Source organism: Quercus lobata, chromosome 4 (assembly GCF_001633185.2).
Source record: "Quercus lobata isolate SW786 chromosome 4, ValleyOak3.0 Primary Assembly, whole genome shotgun sequence".
Lineage (NCBI taxonomy): Eukaryota > Viridiplantae > Streptophyta > Magnoliopsida > Fagales > Fagaceae > Quercus > Quercus lobata.
Genome location: NC_044907.1, coordinates 68,411,180 through 68,435,598, shown reverse-complemented (window position 1 = coordinate 68,435,598; position 24,419 = coordinate 68,411,180). Strand labels below are relative to the sequence as shown.

Below are 24,419 nucleotides of genomic sequence, written 5' to 3'. Positions count from 1 at the left end.
TTTTTCGTCACAAATATGGCAACAAGAAATTGTTTTAGTGACAAAATATTTCGTCACTAAATGCAGCGAAATTTTGTAAGAAATAGTTTTAGTGACGAAAATTTTTGTCGCTATATGTGTTTGGATTTTCTTAAAAATAGTTTTAGTGACGAATTTTTTTGTCACTATATGTACCCGAAAATAGTTTTAGTGACGAAATTGTTCGTCACTAAATATGATTTAATAAACTGAAATGGTTTTAGTATTTCTTCACTAAATACTGTTTTTAGCGAGGAAAACATTTAGCGACGAAAACGTTTCGTCGCTAAAAGTTAAAAAAAAAAAAAAATCGGACTTTTAGTGACGAAAGTTTTCGTCGCCAGGACTTTTAGCGACGGGGCTACAGCGACGAAACGAATTTCGTCACTAAAAGTCCAATTTCGTCATTAAAGGTTCTTAGTGATGAAAAACAGGACTTTTAGTGACGAATTTTTTCGTCACTAAAAATACATTTTCTTGTAGTGGAACAAAGACATCTTAAAAGAAAGAAATGAAATAGAAACTTATTTGTAGTCAAATTTATACAAAGAGAATATGAATAATTAATATGCATCCATTATTTGATTTAATGACATGAAATTTAGCTCTATGAGTTTAAGAATTTGCACAATATATTATTTTGTAGGGTTTGGATTGTTCTACCGTTTAATGTTTTTTAGTATTAGAAATTTAAAAAACAACAATGATTGTGAAGCATAAATAAATACCCTTCAAACACTAACATTTGGAATTATCCTCTCTTCCAAATTAAATTTACCATGCAACGACGGGTACACATCCCTTAAGAATCTAATGAAGCCTGGATTTATGTACCCATCATTATAACAGTGGCTAGAGTTATGAAATTGTTCCTTTGGTGGGTGATATTTTTCTATATCGTACGCACATGGCTTCTTTTTGGCTTTATTTCCAATGGGATTGCAAGAAATTATTCTGTCCCCATTCCTCTCTTCATTCAATGAACTATGTGTGTGATTGTGTTCCTTACTCCTTACTTTCACTATTCCTCAACTCAATATTAAACATTTATATGAATTTTGAATTATAATAATAAGAAAATCTTAAGGCAATGTTGCCTCTAACCAAATTAGAATGTGAAACTAATTTATGTTCTCACCAAGTTAGAAGAAATTCCAGTCATGGCCGGTTGATGCCATGTCTAATTTGGTTTGAAAACAACGTTTTGCCAATCGATTTGGAGAAAACTTGAATCAAGTGGAAGAAGCATGGCAAACATGTGTTGAAGGAGCAATTTTGTCAATAAAATAGTGAAATCTATTACATCCCAAATTACTAATTATTAAACATGACCAGTAGGTATCTAGATTATTAGATGGGTTTCATGCTTCCAAATATAAAAATGTTTTTCAAATGTTATATTCATATAGAGCATCATATATGAGACATGTTTTTCAAAATATATCCCTCTCATCAGTGCCCCATAAGGTACCCCATTATGGACCCCATCCAACCTAATGCCAAGCTAGCACAATCATACAAGAATTTTGGTCCTATGCTCAATTACTTAAAGTCACAACACTTTCTTCCTCCTTCACACTCCAATTCTAGACTTCTCTTCTCTCCTCTGCCTCTTTCACCATCACAATGAGGCAATCACCAGCACTCACCTCCATATTCGCAATCCCTCTCTTGCTATTATTCCTATTCCCCTCTAGCAATGCACACAATATCACCCAAATACTTGCCCAACACCCCGAGTTCTCGACCTTCAATCACTATCTCACCATCACCCACCTCGCCTCTGAGATAAACCGCCGCCTCACCATCACTGTCCTCGCCGTGGACAATGCTGCCATGTCATCCCTCCTCTCCAAACACCTCTCTGTGTACACCATTAAGAACGTGCTCTCCCTCCATGTCCTTGTCGATTACTTTGGTTCCAAGAAACTCCACCAAATCACAAATGGTTCTGCCTTGACTTCCTCCATGTTCCAGGCCACAGGCTCAGCCGCTGGTTCCTCAGGCTACGTGAATGTCACCGACCTTAAAGGTGGTAAAGTTGGGTTTGGTGCTGAAGATAGTAATGGCAATCTTGATGCTGTCTATGTGAAGTCCGTGAAGGAGATTCCTTACAATATCTCCGTCTTACAAATCAGTCAGGTACACATTAATTAATTAGTAGTAACAATAATTTGCAATTTTTTTTTCAAAATTGCAAAAGGCAGTAAACAAATCAATAAAGTAATTTTGGAAATTGTTAATTCTAAATAATATTTGAGTATTTGACTAGAGCAAAACAAGGATGGATTCTTAGATAACTGAAAATAGCCTCATAAATTTGTTTCTGATAGCAAGTTTTAGAAAACCAACTTGTAGATATATAAATTCAAGTATTATACATCACATATACTTTTTTGCCATGAGTAAATATTAGTGCACACAGTATATTTTGTAAACTAAATACATCACATATACCAAATATATTGATTCTTTACCATAAAAAAAATATATATATATATAATTATACTAATAAGAATTTGTAAATGGAAATTGTAGGTATTAACTTCCACTGAAGCTGAAGCACCAACACCAGGTCCAGGTCAGCTGAATTTAACGGCTATATTGTCCAAGCAAGGCTGCAAAGCATTTGCCGACTTATTAATAGCTTCAGGAGCCGACACAACATTCCAGGAAAACATTGACGGAGGTTTAACAGTTTTTTGCCCAACCGACACTGTTATTAACGGCTTCATGCCTAAGTACAAGAACTTAACAGCACCACAAAAGATATCATTACTGTTATATCACGGAATTCCTGTATACCAGTCTATACAAATGTTGAAGTCAAATAACGGAATCATAAACACGTTAGCAACTGACGGAGCTAACAAATATGACTTTAACATCCAAAATGACGGCGAGGAGGTTACGTTGAAGACGAAGGTTGTAACGGCAAAATTAACGGGGACGTTAAAGGATGAAGAGCCGTTAGTGGTTTATAAGGTTGATAAGGTATTGTTGCCTAGAGAGTTGTTTAAGGTTGCACCAACAACAAAGGCTGAGGCACCTAAGGCCGCCAAAGAGGCCGCCGCAGCAACACCGGCAGCCGATTCGCCTGAGGGTGATGATGTGGGGAATCAGACGGCTGATAACAATGGGGCTAGTGGATTGGACGGTGGGAGATTGATCATGGTGATTTTGAGTTTTTGTGTGGGGTTTTTGGCTCTATGATTAGTGGACTAGTGGTGTAACGTTAATATCACATGAGTGTGACACCCTGGCGCTACATAAAAAGTTCCATTGCTATACAGCTTTCATCGTGAGAGAGTTGAATTTTTTTTTTTTTTGGGTACTTTTAATATTACATTTTAATTATGGAAAAAAAGGAAAAAAGAAAAAAGAAAAGAAATAACGAGCCCCATTTGCTTGGGCCCTTTTATAATTTATTTGATTTGTCTTGATGTATATCATATATATGTGTTGTATAGTGCCATTCAGTTGTCATGTGTATGTGATCTGTAAAGAGCACAAAATTTCTAGTTGCGGTGTGTATTTTATTGTTGCTTTTTTTAAATACTATTAGTATGACATAAAATATAAGATCATTGTCGAGTACGTTTTCAGATTTATGGTAAATGCCAAGACAAATTTATGATTTGGAAATGTGTTCCAATCGTGAACATGATGATGATACGAAATGGTGACACAGGTCATTCCTAAGTCATTACTGTACTAGTACAACATTAGTAATGGGCTTAAGTTGCGTTTCAAGCTTTGCAAATGGTGTGAACATATGTTATATATGTGAATGTTCTCTTGGGTTTTCCTTGGAAGCATAACTTGATATCAAGATAAATATATGAACAAGAAAATAAATGAGACAGATAAAGAGAAAGTGTACGGGAAGATAAGAAAAATAGAGCAAATGAGACAGAGAATGCGAGAGAATTAACGTTGTTTGGCAGTAGAAGTGTACGTCCATAATGGGAAGTCTTCCATAGTTACATTTTTACTAGTAAGCTCTGTGTATGACATGCAATAAAATCATTCAATGGTATATATGGTAAGCTAACGTTGAATCACACTACTTACACTATAAGTAGGATTAGAATTACTTGTAGTAATTAAGTCTTAATACAATAAACCGACATATGATATATTATAAACTTTAGCCTTTCACCAGGATTGGTCCTGATATCTCTAACAAATTGAATGAAAATGATAGGCTTATCTAAATGCTAGATGTATGTGGTGATCGAGGCTTGATGTTACCGAAGACGGTGCAAATCATACCTATGGAGACTACTTAGTGGTGTGATCTGCAAAACTAGTTCAAAAGTTGTAGTGAAACATGACCTAAAAAGAAAGCTAATTAAGGCTATTGACTAGAGAAGCAGTCTGAGTAATACCAATTGTTGATGATCATTTTTGGAAGCCCAGCAATATGGGCAAAAAAGAGTTAGTAAGTGGATAGGAAAAACCATTAAGTCCAAATGGCGGGAATAATGAATTGCAGGTCCATGAAATAAACAAATGGGCCATGAAGAAGTAGACGGGCCTAAAGGGGCCTGGAAAGAGAGAAAAAGTAAACTCATTGATAGTATGTGATGTAGAAAAGTGAGAATGGGTCACAGCAGGCCCGAAGTAATGAAAGTAAAGAAAGTAAGGGGTTGATAGAAAGTCCATGAACCCCAAGGATGAAAGATAAGGTAATTGGGCTAGGAAAGCTAAAAGGAGTTAGTAAAAGCCCATGCGAATGCAGAGCTAGGAAAAGGACCAAAAGGGCCCAAGGAAAGTAAATGGGCCAAGGATGCCCAACGTAACCAAAAAGGCTCAAATGACTATATTGAGTCATTGAGGGAAGAATAAGCAACAAGCCCAAAGAGGCCCAACAGGCTTGGGTCAAATAACGCTATGGCAGGAATGGCAGAGCAGTATGGCAGGACACACAAAGATTGTAGAAAAGAACAAGAGAGTGGGCCGAAGGAGGAAAAGCCCACGGCCAAGCAAAAGCCTAGCCTTGAAAGGAGCAAGCTTTAAAGAATGAGAATCCAGAAAATGGTTCACACCATAAGAAGCCAAGGATGGGTGGCAGGATGTGCAGACAAGTCTCCAGACCACGGCGAATGCGCGAGTAGCAGGCAAATTTCAGATATACATGGAAGTGAAGCACGCGCAAGGCCCAGATATCACCAGCTTGTACCCAGCTAATATAGGAGGTGGTGAGGTCATGGGTCAGAGGTAAGAGGGCATGGTTTGGCGGTGGAGAGAGGGGAAAACCTATTCTGGGGTTTCTGCTCGGGCTCTTTTGGGGGATACGTCCTGCTGGGATGACATACCACCTAAAGGAAGCAAGGATGAGCTAGGACTACTAGGTGCATGCCATGAGGGATAGGAAGAGAGAGAAAGCTCTCACACTGTAGCATGGCAGGTAAACGAACAAAATAGCCTTCTTTGTCTGGTGCCACGACCGGCATAAGTAAGTGGTGGTGGCTAGCAAACCAGTAAATGGTCAGTAAGGATACCCAGACCAGACAAAGGTTGTTAAAGGCTAAAATAGTAAAATTTAGTCATGGTAGGCACTATAAAAAGGGGCTTTGCCATGCATAGTAGAGAGGGGAGAGACGGTCAGGGGATCATAATCACAAAAACACTGTAATAGCAACATCCAAGGGAGTATCACAACAAAATAAAAAAAACACGGAGAAAGAAAAGGAAGAAAAAAAAGAAAGAAAGGAAAAACTAGGAAGGATAGAGAATAGAGAGTATAAAACGGTAGGCATGCACCAATAAGTTGATCTCTTCTCTCCCTCTAGAGCCTTGCCCTCTATCAAAAAAAGACAGAGGATCCCTATTAAACATAAACCATTTAGGCCCACTCCTTCAAAGCAATTAATTTCTTTCCCCTAGGAGATTAATCGCATTGAGGAAGTGGTTTACCTTCTTGGTTTCAGCTCCACAACATTATTTGGCATGGTAGACTGATTTTCCCCTCTTTTACTTAATAACCCCATTATTATTATTCATCATTTATTTCTCTACTTTCGCTCTATGGGTTGCCTCTTGTTTCTCCCTTTTATTCATTTTGTCTACCATTTCTTGTATTGTCTTTATCATATTTGCCTGTCATAACTTACTCGCAGCAATTCTGCCTGTCATGGGCCTGTGACCAAAGCCTAGCAAACGGGGCATAGTTTGTACACAAGTCGAACCAAAGTGAGTTGCAGTTGGACCTAATACCGCAGGAGGTAGCCCAGCCTAGCCCAACATTGTAAAAAGGACCCACTACACCAATTAAGATAATATAGACATGCTAGTTAATTTATGTATGAAAATGAGTTTGGGGTGTGGCTTGTATATGGGTGGGGATGTGCTCTGTAGGCTGTGTTGGTCATACTTGGAGGTGGCATTGGTATAGGGCAGTTACTTGACAAGGGATCTGGATCCTCTCCATTTCCCTTTGAAATGGAGAGTGTCCAGTTCACGGATATGATCATTTTGAAAACTATCAAGGGTAAAAAATGTTCCACGTCATAACTTAACCCAAATCACACTTAACTATGGTTAAACACTTAAACTAGAGGCTCTTTAACCCAATCAGACAAACCACAGTTTCTCTCTCACCAAATCCATCTGAATATTTCAAACTCTCTTTCTCACTCTCTGCTCCAAGGTTTGACTTTCTCTCTCGCTCTGTCGTCACGGTGCCACCAGTACCACCTACGCCAAGGCTATGATTTGATTAAGCTTTTAACTCAGCTCCTCACTTAGTTCCTTGCTCACCACACAGATTGAAATCCCTAACCCACAAACTCAGCTCCTTGCTCTCATGGATTCAAGTTCGATCCCTCACCCACGAACTTAGCTCCTCGCTCACCTCACACTACCAGTTTCCAAATTTCTGGGTAAGTTTCTAGGTTTTTAAATTTCTTTGTAAAGTTTTTAAATTTCTTTTCAGTTTTTGGGTTTCTGAGTACTTTTGTTCTTCACTTGAAAGCTTATCAAGTTTACTAAAATTGTCTCCTACAATTGCTGGGTTACTTAGCTTTCTCTTGGCAATGGTGCTCCTGATTTCTTTTCAAGCATCGTCTTATTTATGGGTGAAGGTACATGTGATGTTGGCCTTAATACAATATTAGGTGGTGCTTCTTTTGTAACATGTGTTGTGGTTGGAATCATAAGCATTTCAAGGGGCCGAAGAGTGGTTCGAGTACACAAGTTTGCCTTTATTAGAGATGTTTGTTTTTTTACTTTTGGTTCTTGTGTTTTTGCTTGTTATATTGATTCAAGAGGAAATTGATCTGTGGAGTGCAATTGGTTTTTCTTCAATGTATATTGTTTATGTGATAGCACAAGGGTGCAAATGCTTTTTAGTTTTGGAAGATCAGAGAGCACAAGGGTTTTTATTTTATAGCTATTTTCTTTAGTGGGTCTTTTTTAGTTTCAAGGATTTTAGTATTTTGCTAATACAAGTATTGGATTGGCTGTGACCAGATTTTGCTAATACTATTTGTTGTTGTTTTTCATGATTTTGGTTGAAGAGGCAACGGAGCAGAGGCTACATGAAGTGAGAGAAGATGCTGCTCATTTGCCTGGGGCTATCTCTAGTGATAAGTGGGATGCTACTTTGCTTGATGCTTCTTTTGGTTGGCTAAATAGGTGCGGGGGAAATGGGTCATTAGGTGGGTAGGTATTAGTGGGAAAAGACCATAATTTTGGTGTATGTTGGTAGGTTTTGGCAGAATGTTTGTGTTGGTATGTGTTGGTATGTATTAGTGGGAAAAGGTCTGAATTTGTTTGTAATTCTCTCTGTAATCCGAGACTTCAGCAATGGAACATGGTCTTTTTAATTAATCTATGACTTGTATACCAATTTATTGTATTGTTGTGAAGTGTTTGTGCCTTGTGTGCACTCAACATCAAAGCAGTTTGAACAGTACCTTAAAAGGCTTGTTTGTGATATTATTGGGAACCATAAAAAAGAAGCAGATTAACTCCTCAGCTGTATGCATACAGCATAAAAACTCAAAAAATATTCAAGTAAATGGTCTTTTAAATGGTGCTCCACTGTACCCAAACAATGTGCAATCTAACTTGTTCTACAACCTGTAAAATGTGAATGGTTTAAATGTACTGTTTTAGACAGCAATTTGAGATTGCAGAAACATCATGTGTCTACCAAGCAACAAAATGGAACCTAAACCATTAATACACTCAAACTAAATATGCAGGTTGACTATATAATACACTCAAAAATAAAAGAAGCTTGATCCAAAAGAGATGGTACAATCTGCACAGGTTGACTATATAATATGAAGAGTGCTTTCAATGGGAGAAAGGGCAAATACTAATGAACACAGAAACACAGAAACACAGCATCACTTGTAAATATTAATGATCACTAATTAACACCAATAACAGTTTTTGGTGTACCACAATAATTACAAAATATATTGCAATATACATTATATTCACTGATGGCAACTAGATTGCAATAAGGCAAGATGGCAACTAGATTGCTTTATTGCAAAATACATTATATTCACTGATGGCATTGGGTACTTGCCTTAGAAACATATGATAAAAGCTTGGCTTATTTATATAATTTTTTTCCCCAAACAGCAACACTTACATATAAAAACAACTCCTGCCTAGACAAAAACTGAACACTATCTACAGCAAAGAAGGAAACTGATCCATTCCTAATACATCCGAAACCTTTTGCAGAAAACAACAACTATGTAGAAATACAAACAATAATTATGCAGAAACATTAATTATGCAGAAATTACAAACAGTAATTATGTAGAAACACAAACAGTAATTATGCAGAAATTACAATCTACGGAATGTTCAATTTGCCGAAACAGTAATTATGTAGAAAAACATAAAAAATTTTGTAGCAACAAATAATTATGCAGAAATTAACACCATGCAGAGATACATCAGACATACAAATCACTGTCAGTTGATAACAAAAGGAAATTTATGGATCATCATAACTTCAATCTTAAAGTAAGAAAATTACAAAACTAGAACACTTGGTCATAAATGTGACTAAGTTTGAACATTTGAATGTGACCAAATGTGACTAAGTTTTGGACCATCAAAACTCCAGTCCTAAACTAGGAAAATTATAAAACAAGAGCACTTAATCTCAACATGTGTCATAGATTATAAAACATGATCCTAAACTAGAAAAATGGCTTGACTTATTGAACCATCTCATTCCATCCACTTGTAACACTTTCTTGAGTCAAGGGACCTCCACTTGCAACACTTCCTTGAGTCAAGAGACCTCCTGCACCACTAATTCTGTCGTTGGAGCTTACAACACTTGATATACTCTCTAAATGTGATGCTAATGCAACACTTGTTGATGAGCTTCCCTGATATGATGAAGAACTTGTAGATGCCATATTCATTATAAAAATCATATGCAATCTCATCTGCTTCAAATTCCATCCCTTTAAATGGGATAGATTCCATAGCCACATTAGAAGGAACATGTATTCCCATCATTATCCCTAGAAAAAAATTGACCATAAATTTATTATAACTTTCACCTATCATTTGTTTTCAAAACAGAGATGATGTAAAAAAATGAGATAGAGTAAAAATGAAAAAGTCATTGGAAGCAAGGGAAAATTTAGTTGTTGAATGCGCAGTAGAGTTACGGCATCTACTAATCCAACTAAAATTGCAAGAAACAAAAGACATAGCTAAGTCTTGAATGTCAGCAATCAAATGGGAAATAGACTAGGCAGGACAGGGACCATTGGTGTGGATAGACCAGGCAATCAAATATGCCATATACTAATAAAGATTCAATCTTTATCTCAAAAAATTAAAAATAAAAGTTTAGATAGACTCTAACTTGCATCCAGCCATCAAAACAACAATATAAACTCACCAAGACAACAATATAAATGCAGTAAAAATGAGATGGACTCCAAGAATCATCCAACCATTATAAAGATTCAATCTTTATCTCAAAAAATTAAAAATAAAAATTCAGATAGACTCTAACTTGCATTCAGCCACCAAAACAACAATATAAACTCACCAAGCCAACAATATAAATGCAGAAAAATGATCAAACATCAAATAAGATAAGCATAAACAAGTTTTACGGATATACCTTTGTTTTGGCAAGATAGAAATAGAGATGTGCTCTGAACTTGTTCTCAGAACCTTCTGTGAAGTTTTTTTTTTTTTTTGGATAAAATTTGTGAAACTTTGAACGTGCACGGATATACCTCTGTTTCATTTGTCCGGTTGGGTTAAACAACCCTCTAGTTTAAGTGTTTAACCCCAGTTAAGTGTGTGCTTACATTTTAATAGACGTGGTACGTTTTTTTTTTTTTACTTTTGATAGTTTTCAAAATGATCCTGTCCGTGAACTAGACACTCTCCATTTCAAAGGGAAATGGAGAGGATCCAGATCCCTTGACAAGTAAACAGTATGAGTAAGGGAAAAAGTGTCTACAATGAGGGAAACGATGCATTTTATGTAATTGAATGGATATTTAAAGCCATAGTGATTGATTTAGGTTAAGGTAGATTTTTTGTAATATTTTTTTTCTTTCTTTTGTACTTTGTAGTAAAATAATAAAGGTTTGAAGTGCTCTCCAAGCATTTTTGGGTTATACTATGCATTCTTGATTCACATAAATTAGTTAGGAGTTTTCCTTAGTATTTGTTTTAGGTTGTTCATTGAGACTAAGGCTGCATTTGTTTCGGCTGAAAATGAATTTGAGAAAATATTTTACACCCTGATGTGTGTTTGGTTGTACATGTAAAATTTGGTTAAACTGAAAACCATTTCATTGACCGTAAAATTCAGTCCCTAAAACCGTAAAATCAATTACACACTTGATTTACCTTCAAACTTAGTTTTACAGACTGAAAATCTGAAGAGAGACTGAGCGAGAGAGAGAAAGAGCTCAAAGAGAAAACCCAAAGAAGACCGGAAATCACTCACGCCAAGCCCAAGCTGAGTAAGGAGAGGGTATTGTCGATGATGCCTAGAACCACCCCTCGACACACGGCCCCGCCGTCACATGCAAGCCACTCTGCCGACCTATCCTTTGTCCTCGTCCTCCACTAACCCATCCCTCGTCCGAACCAACCCATACCTTCATCTCGTTCTTGTCGCTGCTGAAGCTTGTCATCAACGCCAAACACAGATTGGAGCCTTGTATCTCGTTCTCGTTGCCGCCACTCTGTAGCTCGTCTCCTCCACCTCTCTCAATCTTGTCGTCGCCGCCCGCTAGATCGACCTACCCATGACCGATCTCCTCATCACCACCTCTAGATCACCCCCCCCCCCCCCCCGCGACCCGATTTCAACCAAGTTTCTCGATCTACCTCTCTCTTTCCCTCAATCTCTTACTCTTTCTTCCTCCCCCTCTCTGTTTGACCGAGTTTGAAAGTTAATGGTTTTATTTTGATTTTTGTTTCTTTAAAAAGTTTATATCTTGTAATTTTCTATTATAAAATTTGTTTGAAAACTGAGAAAATGGCTAAGAAAATGTGAGAAACTAGTAGAAAATTTGCATTTTCCAGAATGTTACCTGACACTTGAAAAATTTTCTAATACAATTTTCAAAAATGCAACCAAACACTAGAAAATATTTTCCTTTCCCAAAGATATTTTCATCTGAAAATATTTTACACTCGGAAAATAATTTACATGTTGCCAAACACAGCCTAAGTAAATTTGGCATGAAAATCTGCCCAATAGCAAGATCAACATCCATTGAACGTTTTCCACAATGACAAACAATCCAACCACTTGGTCCATTTTGTTAGAGATATATTAGACATATTAATCCAATATAATAGGCCCAAGCCCATTCCTACTTGTACTAGTAGTTTAGGGTTTAATCATTTATATATACTTATGTTAGAGTTCATTGTAATACAGATTATTGTACAACACTCTTACATAATAAAGATGTAGCCCTTAAGGATTTCCTCCTTAGGTAGGCGGACAAGGCTAAACCACGTAACTCTTATGTTCTCAATATTCTTATTTTATGCTTCCCCTTCCGCATCCACTTTAGCATATACATGGTATAACACATCACGTTGCTTATACATATTTAACATGGTATCAAAGCCAAACTTTGTTCATGGCATCAAAAAAACATCTTTACACAGTAAAGAAGATTCATACATGTATAGCACAGATCCACAGTATCCCTGCTTGTTTTTAGATCTGAACCCCACTGCATCATACAACTTCCACGGATTACTGTCGCTATCTTGCCGTTATGTCTTAACTCACAGCCCAAGCAATTCGTGCCTCCCTTTTCAAATTTGTGCAAATTAAGGCTTCGCCTAATGAAATCAACACCACAGACATGCTCCACGGCCTCCCGCAACCAAAACCCAAGAACTTAGTCTCCATTGGCAGTTGCACGCACCACCAGGCGTGGAAAAAGGCTCTGACTTCTCCTCCCACGTGCCGCCAAAATTCTCAACTCCTAGATAGGATTATGGTCACACGTGCTGCTTTATCGATCTTGTTGTCCCCCGATCTGCAAAACTGTGAAATTTTGCTACCATCCTCTGTCACACGCGCCTACACGCGCCATTTGGAGATCCTGTCATGCACCGTCCCCGTCAAGTGCCGTGCATATGCTGAAGAACTATGTCAGCATTCTTCTGACATCATCCATGACATCATCTATTGACGTTAGCAAGAGCCATGCAAGCCCTAGCCAGATTAGCCCTAGTCCACGTTAACGACACGTTATCATGATGACATCAGCAGCTCTACAGCTCAATTCGTGACCTGACCCAGAACCAACCTGGACTGTGTAGACCGTTGACTAACAATTGACCCTTGACCGTCTTGACCAGTTGACTTTGACTTTTGTGTTGACCTTTAACCAAAAGTTAAAATTTTCGAAAGGGCCTATCTTGCTCAATTTTTCGCGTAAATTCTGATTTTGGACTTTTTTTTTTCTTCATTTGAAGCACCAAAATTGGTCAATTGGCACATTCTTCATCATGGTTTCTTCAAAGGCATTCTTCAAGGCATCTTCATGAGATCTTCTCATGCTTATCCAACCTTAAGCATTCATTGAGCTTTCGCCTTGAGTTTGAGGGAGGGTGTTAGAGATATATTAGACATATTAGCCCAATGTAATAGGCCCAAGCTCACTCCTACTTGTACTAGTAGTCTAGGGTTTAGTCGCCTATATATACTTATGTTAGGGTTCATTGTAACACAGGTTATTGTACTACACTCTTACATAATAAAGAAGTAGCTCTTAAGGGATTCTTCCATGGATGTAGGCCGACAAGGCCGAACCACGTAACCCTCGTGTTCTTAGTATTCCTATTTTATGCTTCCCCTTCCACATCCACTTTAGCATATACAATATAGTATAACGCATCGCGTTGCTTATATATATTTAACACATCTCAAAGAAAGAAAATCACATAAAAAATGATAATACTAATTCATGAATTTCATTTTATTACAATTGTTTGTTACTTGTACATATACATGTTGCAGAATCCAAACTTACATCCCTTTATTTAATTTGTACATTATAAATTAACTGAGACCGACACATTATACATAGAAAATATATATATATATATATATATATATATGAAAGAAATGAGTTTTGAATACTTTTGAACAATCATCATCATCATCATCGTCATCATCATCAAAATACTAATCCTCGCATGCTAAAGACCCCATCTATTGATTAATCCTCGTAACCAAAATCACCCCAGCGAATATTGTGCTGTGCAGCAAGATAATGCACTCCAACTGGCCCTCCACTACCATATGTGTAGAGCTCTGGAGCAACCTTCTTCTCTTCTAATTCCTTCAACAATGGTGTGAGTACTTGCCAAGCTGCATCTAGTTCATCACTTCTAATGAACAACCGTCGCTCCCCTTCTATTGCATCGATGAGCAGCCTCTCATATGCATCTGATATTTCTCTTGGATACCTTAACAAACCAAATCTTATCATCAGCAGCTCATAATTGAAAGGAAGTAGTAGAAAAGAAAACATTGTGTGATAGAAGTGCAGTAGTGTCCCCATGCCACTCATTATATCTCTAGTTAGTTACTTGCTCATAATTGTAGTCAGGTTATGAAAGTACTCACATGATTGCCAAAATTCTTTCATCAATTGATGGGTGTGACTTATTTACTTATAATTAGTTTCTAATGGCTAGTATCAGATTCTTTTCCAAGCTAATCAAATCAAGATGATATTTTGTGATGAAGTACTTCTAATTTAGAATTGATTACTTTACACTCCACCAATAGAACTAGAGATAAAAGATATCCTCAAAAAGAGCCAGCTAAACTCAGCCTTAGTGGAAATTGCAACAGCAAATTTCCATGATACCCTATCTGCATTATATAAAAACATATTACAGATTTCTATCTAAAGTCAGTTGTATTTTGTTGTAGTTTATACCTGGCTTTATAAAGCAGATTAAGTTCACTACGATCCAATCTCATTCCAAGACCGGGGACCTTATTGTTGATCTTCAGATATATAGCTTCATCAGGTTGTATGCGAATCACAAGCTCATTTGTAGCATTATCTAAATCAGTTCCAGACTTGTGATTGTACAAGTTACCTGGAACATGCCTGAATTGAACTCTGATTTCTGTTCTGGAATTTCAATGCAACAAGAATTTTGATCATTTTATCACTTTCAATGTTATACTACTGCTCAACAAAGAAATGATCTTCATGGACATGAGCATTATTTACCTACCGCTTTGAATGGAGAGCCTTCCCAGCTATCATCAGGAATGGAACCCCATCCCATTGAGCATTATTGATAAAGAGAGTGGCTGCTGCAAATGTTGGTGTAAGGCTATTGTTTGATACAGTCATGTCATCAGTATAGGAAGGATATGATGCATTGCCATCGCAATCACCCTTATATTGACCTATAATCACATCTTCCAGCTGAACTGGCTTCACAGATCGTAAAACCTTAACCTGATTCAAGGCCATGCACATAATATTAGTCACAAGAGTATGATCATATAATGGACTGCATTTTTGCTTTAAAGGGTCAATTTTATTTAATTGATAATTAATTAAAAGCTGTGGAATATGTTAAAAACATTAGTCATGGGATTTATCGGTTGTGTTGATACTGATACACAGTAATGATCATTTAAATGATATGTTCAGTACCTTCTCATTCCTAATGTCCTCCGCATCTAAGCTGACAGGTGTGTCCATTGCAAATAGTGCAAGTATTTGTAGGAGATGGTTTTGCATTATATCCCGGATGATACCATAGTTATCAAAGTACCTGTACGAAAAACTAGTGCATTGAGGCAATATTTGTATCTATAACTATAAGAGAGAAATTCTGGGGATGTACCAAAAGGAATGAAATAATTTGAGTAGAATAGAAAAAAGAAGATACTTAACTAACCTGCCTCGTCCCTCTGTCCCAAAATCTTCAGAAAAAATCAGCTGTACATTGCGAATGTAGTTTCTTGACCATAAAGGCTGAAAAACTAGATTTGAAAAGCGAAGCACCAAGAGATTTTCCACTAGCTCCTCGCCCAAGTGATGATCAATTCTGTAAAAAAGATTAGCAAGGTTGAAGATCTGTGTATGCACACATGGATGAGTGGCTTGAAATCTGTCTCAAGGAACCAAAATGCATAGAATTACATACCTGAATATTTGGTCCTCACTTAAATATTGTTTTAAGCCTCTGGTCAGCTCCCTGGATGACTCTGTGTCACGACCAAATGGTTTTTCAACAATGACTCGAGTCCACCCATTTTCTGAAGAAGCACGATGTTTGGCGCATCTTGCCACATCCACGAACATGTTTGGTGGAATTGCTAAGTAAAACAACCTATTCGAAAGTCTTCCAGCCTAAAAGAATTAAGTTATTGACTTTAGAGACATACAATTGCTAAAAACATTATAATGAGAAAACATTATTCTCCATTGCTATCAACTCCTTGTAGTTAAAGGAACTCAAGGATCAATTTAGTAGGGGGAAAAATTGGAAGTCCAAATCTTGAAATGTGAATTAGAGTATTATCAATATGTATATTGGTGTCTGAGGAACTCAAGGATCAATTTAGTAGGGGGAAAAATTGGAAGTCCAAATCTTGAAATATGAATTAGAGTATTAGGAATATGTATATTGGTGTCTGATATGCATTTTTCTCTTTATGATGTCCAATTGCAATACCTTATAGGGATGTAGAACCATGCATATCAATGAAGTATTTTTTTTTCATATAACGCCTATGAAGCTGGAGCTGTACTGCTTGCTTTTGCACTTCTATGGCCAAAACTTTCTCATAATAGTCCAAATTGACTTCATGGAGTATAAATTAATATTAATTCATTCCTAGTAATCAACAACAGAGACAATTGAAGAAAAGGACTACACAGCATCATGAAGGAATCCTGCAGCTTCAAGACTAAACATAATAATAACTCCTCGTTGTCTCATTGCCATAGTTTGTGATTGACAAGCACTATTGTGACAAAGAGAATTAGTATTTTTCAGCCAAATTTTAATTAATTTCCATGGATTCATCACATACCATAGCTGTGGAAAACTGATACATCTTATATTATAGCCTAATTGTCTTTAGTTTCAGTAGGTACATGGTTGCAACTAAAGCTTCGAAAACCATAATGAGGATACTTGCAACTATATATATATATATATATATATATATATTTATTGTTACAGTTGGCAGGGAAGTCATTGAAGATAGAATCTTATATATATTAATTTCTATAAAGCATGCATTAATACCTCTTTTCCTTTCAGCTTGTTGTTTAATTCCAAGAAATGCTCCTCAGAACTATATTGACCGGATTGGTAAAAACACCGTTTTAAGAATGCATCCATCTTCTCATTACAATTTTCCCTGTACCATCAAATTAGAGTCATCAGCATAAAATAGACAACTTAATTGGGTTAAACATATCATATGAAGATCATTTCACAAGAAAGGAGAGGGGGGGCACCTCTTGTCAACTCTGCAAGTCAGAGTTTTGCTGATCATATTCCTCAGCTCCTCATCAGTCATTATACTCCGTGCATAACCAAAAATTGTAAAATTCTGCATAGTAGTTAAAGGGGTAAAAAAGAAAGAAAAAAGAAATGATCAATAACAAAGTGAATTACGCTAAGACATTTTTAGAAGCAGTTAGGAAAGTATCATAGTATCATAGAATCAAACCTCAGGCAAACGATCTTCATTAAAAAGAGCAAATAGTGCAGGGAAGATCTTCCTCCTAGCAAGATCCCCTGAAGCCCCAACAACAACAATGCTGAGAGTAGACTCTTCTTTCACTGTTTCTAAGAAAGGAATGTAGTGTTCTTGCACTGGATTCACAACACGTTCTGTAGCTAGAGAATTCGCAGGTGCACCTACTCCATAAATCCACTTCAATATCAGAATTGGGACTCCAACTAACTAGAAGAAACTAGCCAATTCTCATAAGCATATAGAAAATTAATCCAATTCTCACAACCATATGTGTGTGACACACATAATTCTCATAAGCATATAGAAAATTAAGCCAATTCTCATTACTTTCCTTTTGCTTTTCCTTGAAGAGAAAAAGGAAAGTAACTAAAAAAGGAAAGCAATCAACAGTGTTATGAAAATTTAAAGGCAAATTTTTTTTTTCTTTTCGAATGCGACAAATGAACTTCAAAATTTTTAACCAAAAACCCCAAAGAATACCTAAACGAATTTGAAGAATTGTTCGAGACACATTGTTATTTATTTAGAAAAAATCACATGTTCCAGGACCATCATAAAGAAGCAAATTTTCAAGTTAAAAGTAGAGGTCCTAAGAACTCACCAGCCTGCAAAGAAACAGCCTTTAGTGGTTGCACGTTTGAAGCTTTCAGCTCAAACCGCTTGTTTTCATGAAAATTTGAATTGTTCTGACAAACCCAGATTCCAAAATTCTTTCTTTTTAGTATAGTCTCAGTCTCATGACAGAATGAGGAGGGTGCAATAAAGGTGGCTGAGGAAGAAGAACAAGCACTTAAGCGTATAGCCATGGTAGACAAAGAAAAAGCTTAAGAGTTGTTTCTTGATAAATTAAACCATATCAATCATGGAATCTTGATCCAAGAAATGCCAAGATAAATCTTGATCTTATATAATAGCCTTTCTAAATTGTAAAAAAAACAAACGAATAACTGTAAGTCTGAAGCCACCATTATGTCTTGTTGTCTTTTTACCCTCTACCAAAACTTCGAATGGTCCAAGGTTTATGTTACTTAAAACAAGTTGACCATATTCATGTTTTCTTCCTAGTCCTACTATCTATTCTGGTAACCATTATGACTTTCAGATGGGATAAGGCCGCTGCTAAACTACCCAAACTTTTTCACTTCTTAATTCCTATCCATGCTTCCCGGTCTACCTTCTCGCCCTCCAGAAACTTTGACTTTCAGATGGTTTTATCACCTTCCCCCCCAACTCCCCAACAATTCTACTATTTTTTTTTTAATTTTGATTTCTACATTGCATTGACATAACAATCACACGGTACTAACACTATGATGCTATGGAAGTAGAGCAAGTTCTTCTCTACATGACACATATAGTTCCTTCTTTCTTTTATTTTTTATTTTATTTATTCTATTTTAATTTTATGCAAGGAAAATGACATTATAAAGGGAACCCATTACTGGAGACCAAGTTAAATAAATAGATAAAAATTAAATCAAAACCATACAACTTTTAAAGTAAATCTGTAACATGATTTAACATATTTACGTTAGTCAAAACAATTTTTTTTCATCTAGTTAATCTGTAAATTGTGAACTATCTATAAATCATAATGATCAAAATTAATAATTTTTTAACGATTATCAATATTTTTTTTATTGAATATAATATAGATTAAACCATTAAGACTTAAGGGTATACTTTTAAATTATTTAATCAATTTTAAATAATTTAAATAATAAACATCATTTTACATGCCTAAATATATACAAGTCAACATAGATTTCCTTTTACTATTAAAAAAATATGAAAAAAAAAAAAATATATATATATATATATAAATAAATAATATAAATAAACTAAGGGAAAGTCTTAATTTTCATAGATGTTCTAACCATACAATTTACCATTGACATTTCTTCTACATATAAAAGAATAAAAAAATAATGGAGGGTAAAGTATTAACTCAACTACTTGGTGATTTATTCTCTCTTGGTCCTTCCCATTAGGGATGTTGAGTTACTTTAAATAGAAGATATCATATTCAAAGTTTCTCCTTCACAAATAACAAACTTCAATCCCAACTCAACTACTTTGAAGTTCTTAGTAGATTCGATCAGTCCAATCAAAAAGAACTTCTCCTTTATGCTTTCTACCAACTACTGCTAAGCATGCTTTTTCTTCATTATTAGAATTAATTTTCAGAAAAGTGAGAACTGGGGATACCATGAGTTGCATCATCTTCAACTGCATATTTCCAAGACATCAATTGATTAGTGTATATTTTGTTGCTTTGTCTAATTAAGAGTAAAGGATCAACTACTTCCCTTTAAGTTTATGTCAAAAATTCGATTTATTGTCATCCATATTATGTCACATGAACTTTCTAACTTTTTGTTTGTTGGGAGTTTTAACCTTTTCCTTTGATTGAATCACAAATCTCATCGACTCAGTTATGGAATTGAAATTCATTTCCAAGAATCTTATGGACCAAGGAGAATTAACCCAAATAATTTTTGCAATTGGCCACTCAACTTGAAATATATAAACCAAATTGGGGTGCTAAATTCGATGATGGTCACAAGGGATTTGTTTAATGAGCAAGCAAGGAAGTAATTGGCAAACAGAATTAAAAAAGTTATTGTTTGGTATAATGTGAAGCTTTTCATTTGCATCTTTTTATATTTTTATATTTTGTTGCTTGGGAGTAAATCAGACTTTCTGAATCATTCAAGCTCCACTTTGTAACCCTTTTTTTTTTTTTTAAGGGCTTGATATAGCAATTTTTGGTCAATTGATTTGCACTTATTGGCCAGCCAAAATTTGTAAGGACCATCCACAGTATGTCAATCGGCAAAAGAGCATGCTCGTCCATAAGCATTGCCATTCACCAAATTTGACACAAATGAGATTTACCACATTAGATAACTACTTCAGAACGTGGGCCAAAATTTGCTCCCACTATCTCCACTCTGCTAATATACCTCCCATGAGTAAAGTGACATAAAATACGAAGTTCCACTCATGATCTCCCATAAATAGGCTAGAGATCACCAAATTTGTAGTACGTGAGAAATTCCAGTTCCTATACATCTAAAAGAGTTTTTAGAGATTTTTAGAGAAGTTATAATTTAATGATCGAAGGGTTTTGGTTCGGCACCATACCAGTGCACTTTGAATGTATTTATTACATCTTTTTAGGTCTTCCACCAAATCTTGGTTTGAACAATCAGCCCACTGATTTTTTGCATCATCACTTTATAATTCAAGTCTCATTGCTTAAATGACAGTGCTGATTGCTGACTTCTGAGTATAAGCTGAAAACAATCGAAATACAATTAACTAGGAAAAAAAATCTGGTAACTCTTCCAAAAAACTAGGAATTTTATTTGTTGAACACACTTACTACTCTACCACTAGCGAATAGCAATTCCCTAAATTAAGGAAAACACACAATCCATTACTCATGCTCATCCAAGTTGTACACGCTGAGTTCATGTCTATCCTCACTCTCGGCCAGCCTAGAGTCCCTTTGCTCCACGCACATGTTTGTTTGGATAATAACAATCACCAACTATGTGGGAATGATTCTCAAAAAATAAAAAATAAAAAATAAAAAGTATGTGAGAATGAGCATTAATTGCCCCCTAAAGTACCGAATAATACATAAAATGATTTAATATTTTGGTAGGAAAAAGTATTTTATATATCAGTTATATGCAGCATCTTTTTTATATTGTGTAGATCTCAACAAATAATAGAAAAAATCATTTAATATTTCAATAGAAAAAATCATTTTATATATCAACTACATGTAGCATATCCCTCATATTACGTGGATCTCACTCTCATATGGTGCAAGTCTCATAAGTGAGACTAATAAAAGAGTGATGTTGAATGTGACGGAGATATGAGACAGAGAGCATTGCTACTGAATTGTACTTTCTATTTCGGCTGAACCCACCATTCTTAGCTAGATTGACAAGTGTCGCCACCTGCCAATACTGACCTAATTTTGCTCAATTACTATTTCAATATTTATGTAAAATTAATTCAATATCAAGTAATTTGCTATTTATTTAATGTTTCTTCTGTCAACTGCTTGACCTGAATAAACAAAACGAGTATAAAGAGAATGATCAATTGAAATTGACAAAAATCGATAAAAACTAGAACTTCACACCAAAAGTTTGTCTTCTATTTACGATGGGACACAAAAACCAGCACTTCAATACCCAAATCATCATGTCCAAAGTCAAAACAACACTTTATTTATTTATTTAATTTTTTTTTTTTTTTTTGAGAAAAAACAACACTTTATTACAAGATACAAAAGGTTGTCATATTACATACCCACACAATCCTAGTTGCCAGTCTCTCACAACCACCATACACCTATCATGATATAATTATGAAAATATCAAGGTACATATGATTATGATTATTTATCATCTGCTCTACAAGGAAGGAGTGAAAAAGAAAATGTCACCGAGCCTATCATTACTTGGTGAATTGCCACCATACACCAAAAGTCCCTCCTTGCCGTGTCGGTGACCGCCAGCAAACGCAGTCCAACCGCGAGGCCCGGGATGATCACCCGAATCCGGCCCATCCTCCCACCGTTTCCACACCAATGTCTCAGTGTCCAATGTATAAACCTCATTAGCAAATTTCCCAGCACCTAAGTGACCTAGGTCACTAGGGTCTACTTCCCCACCATGGATAAATATGTATTTACCAATCCCAACAGTGGAAAATACACTTCGGGCCGTGGGCTTTTCACCAGTTGTCTCCACTTGGGCCCATTCTTCACGGGCTGGATCAAAGTAGTGTACATCATCCACTTCCTCTCCAGCAAAGCCATACACAACCCATATTTTTCCTTGGGCCACTGCCAACCCAGGCCCACCTCTTCCCCTGATTTTGTCCCCTGGGTTTGGATATTTGATCCACTTTTGATCAACAACATCATAGGCCCATAGATCGTTAAGCCGGCCCGCCACACCGCACCCACCAAAGATATACACATGGCGATCATCGGCGGTGGTAGAGTGGTAGCTCCGATGATCGGGTCCATCGGAGAGTTGGGTCCACTTACTTGTAGATGTGTCAAACTTGTAGAGCTCATTGAGCTCATTGTGTTCACTATCCCTACCACCAAAAACATAAATTGTTTTCCCAACGGCTGCCATTGTGACACCAACACGTGGCGGTGGAACATCCCCGGTAGCATTAGCAACAGACCATGTTAGGGTTTCAAGGTCAAATACATGGACCTTGTTATCCACGGGGACACGTGGCGAGAATTCACCACCGAAAACATAGGCCTTCTGTCCTACTATGGAGATGGCATGTGAGCTTCTTGCTCCAGGCCCAGTACCATTTTGATCAAGCTGATCCAAAGTTAATTTACAAATGCAGACAACAAACTTTATGTTAAATGTGATAATGACAAAGTCTTTATCATACATGTGACCAAGAAAGTGACACAAATATAAACAAAGAAAGCACCAGCATCAGCAGAGACAATAACTAAGGGCATATGTGCTAAAAGATCTCTTATTTACTGTAGATTTAGATCAAGAATTGCCATCCAACGTAACAAAAGCTGAACACAAAATTTTCACCCTTTTTTTTTCTTCATAATTGTTGAGTTAGTATGTTGTGATTGGTATTAATAAAGGTATAGGTTGTATTTATACTGGATTTATATATATATTTTTTAAATTATTACAACAATAATAACTTATCAGTTTTAAATAGATTGTGCAAATTTTAATATCATTAAATTTATACTCGTCTATGAAAGCGAAAGGTACAACAAAATTACTCTATTGCTTATTAAAAAAAAAAAGACATTGATACTTAAGGAAGAGAGCAATCAGCAACATAAAAGTGAATAAAGAAGATCCAGATCAATAAAGTAATCAAGTGGAAGAAAACAAAATAAGGTACTCAGGACAGAATTTTATTGCAGATTAAGGAGTCCATCTGGGTAGAAATATCAAAGATTAAGAGAAAATATTAAATCAGATGATATTATTGAATAATAAAGGAATTGGTTTTGGTGTCATCTGTATGGTTTTGCATTTCATAGATCATTAAAAAGATTTAAAAAATCCACCTGGAGACCATTTCAATTTCTGGGGTTTATAAGGAGACCAAAATCAAATGTGAATCCTTCAAAGATTAACCAAACCTTTCTGTCAAGAAAACACAAAGAGATGAAGCAAATCAACCATACTTTTTCTTCTTTCTCTATGAATTGATAAGTATGAAACAAGTGAAATCATCTGAAAGTGCATCTAAAAATTAGAGTCAGCCTAAGAAAGCCAAAACAGACAATTTGAAGCAAAACTAAAGTGTGAGTTAAGGAACAAACCTTGACCCATTTGCCTTGAGCCAAAGCCATAGCCGAAGTGAGTGTTCGAATTGGTTTCTGCTGAGGAATATTCCGAGTGGAAACTGCAAACAATTTTCTTCTCAATACTGATTGTACCTGAAAAAGCTTGGTGGCCATTAGATATATATATCATTGGTGAAAGTACAGACATTTGGGCCACTACTTTTGTATAGCCCCAAAATTTAGCATGAAATTGCAAACATACCATAACAAACTCAAAAATGAACATGGACACAAATCAAAGTCCGTAATAAGAGACAAGGCTGTTTGTCATGCATGATGGTCTAAACTAAACTAAACTATAAACTAATAATAGTAAATTCATATTCTCTTGGAAGGCCTTGGTTGTGCTGTGCCTTTGCTGATGATATCAAGTCTAGCTGGACTTAGCTCAAAACAAAAACAAAAAAAAAACAAAAAAAACAAAAAAAAAGCCTAGCTGGACTCCGATACCAAAGGTACTTGTAATATGACAATGAAATTAAGGTTTTTATAATATCAAATTGACAAACTCAAATCTTTGCTCGGTATTACCTACCCCAGTAATTTATGTTCTTAAATAAAAACAATTGTGCTGGTGCATTTGTTGATTTCTTCTTTATCTAACAAGATATGCTTTTTTTTAGTTTATCTCCTTTTTTTTTCTTTTTTTCTTTTTTGCTGATAATATCAAGTCTAGTTGGACTCCGATACCAAAGGTACTTGTAATATGACAATGAAATTAAGGTTTTTATAATATCAAACTCAAATCTTTGCTCGGTATTACCT

At 36.0% G+C, this 24,419-nt stretch overlaps 3 protein-coding genes across 4 annotated transcripts; 1 reads left to right on the top strand and 2 right to left on the bottom strand.

Annotated features, from left to right (window-relative positions):
* The first annotated feature begins 1,544 nt into the window (after window positions 1-1,544).
* On the top strand, window positions 1,545-3,552 carry LOC115983311 (fasciclin-like arabinogalactan protein 2). The gene is made up of 2 exons (XM_031105960.1): window positions 1,545-2,160; window positions 2,557-3,552. Exons 1-2 carry the CDS (start codon window positions 1,645-1,647, stop codon window positions 3,229-3,231), a joined length of 1,191 nt encoding a protein of 396 aa, XP_030961820.1. The 5' UTR covers window positions 1,545-1,644; the 3' UTR covers window positions 3,232-3,552.
* Window positions 3,553-13,456: 9,904 nt separating this feature from the next.
* LOC115987935 (glucose-6-phosphate 1-dehydrogenase, chloroplastic-like) lies at window positions 13,457-18,252 on the bottom strand. Its single transcript, XM_031111541.1, has 10 exons — window positions 17,868-18,252; window positions 17,237-17,427; window positions 17,022-17,116; window positions 16,807-16,921; window positions 15,697-15,902; window positions 15,448-15,597; window positions 15,201-15,321; window positions 14,770-14,999; window positions 14,463-14,663; window positions 13,457-13,983 (listed from the first exon to the last, which is right to left on the bottom strand). The coding sequence occupies exons 1-10, from the start codon at window positions 18,070-18,072 to the stop codon at window positions 13,734-13,736; spliced, it is 1,764 nt and encodes a 587-aa protein (XP_030967401.1). The 5' UTR covers window positions 18,073-18,252; the 3' UTR covers window positions 13,457-13,733.
* Window positions 18,253-21,523: 3,271 nt separating this feature from the next.
* On the bottom strand, window positions 21,524-23,956 carry LOC115983583 (nitrile-specifier protein 5). 2 transcript variants are annotated; one of them, XM_031106300.1, is made up of 3 exons: window positions 23,857-23,956; window positions 23,631-23,747; window positions 21,524-22,641 (listed from the first exon to the last, which is right to left on the bottom strand). In XM_031106300.1, exons 1-3 carry the CDS (start codon window positions 23,878-23,880, stop codon window positions 21,706-21,708), a joined length of 1,077 nt encoding a protein of 358 aa, XP_030962160.1. In that variant the 5' UTR covers window positions 23,881-23,956; the 3' UTR covers window positions 21,524-21,705. The 2 variants fall into 2 exon arrangements, with proteins under 2 accessions (XP_030962160.1, XP_030962161.1); XM_031106301.1 differs by lacking the exon at window positions 23,857-23,956 and adding an exon at window positions 23,373-23,451 and having other exon boundaries at window positions 21,526-22,641; window positions 23,631-23,726.
* Window positions 23,957-24,419: the final 463 nt, after the last annotated feature.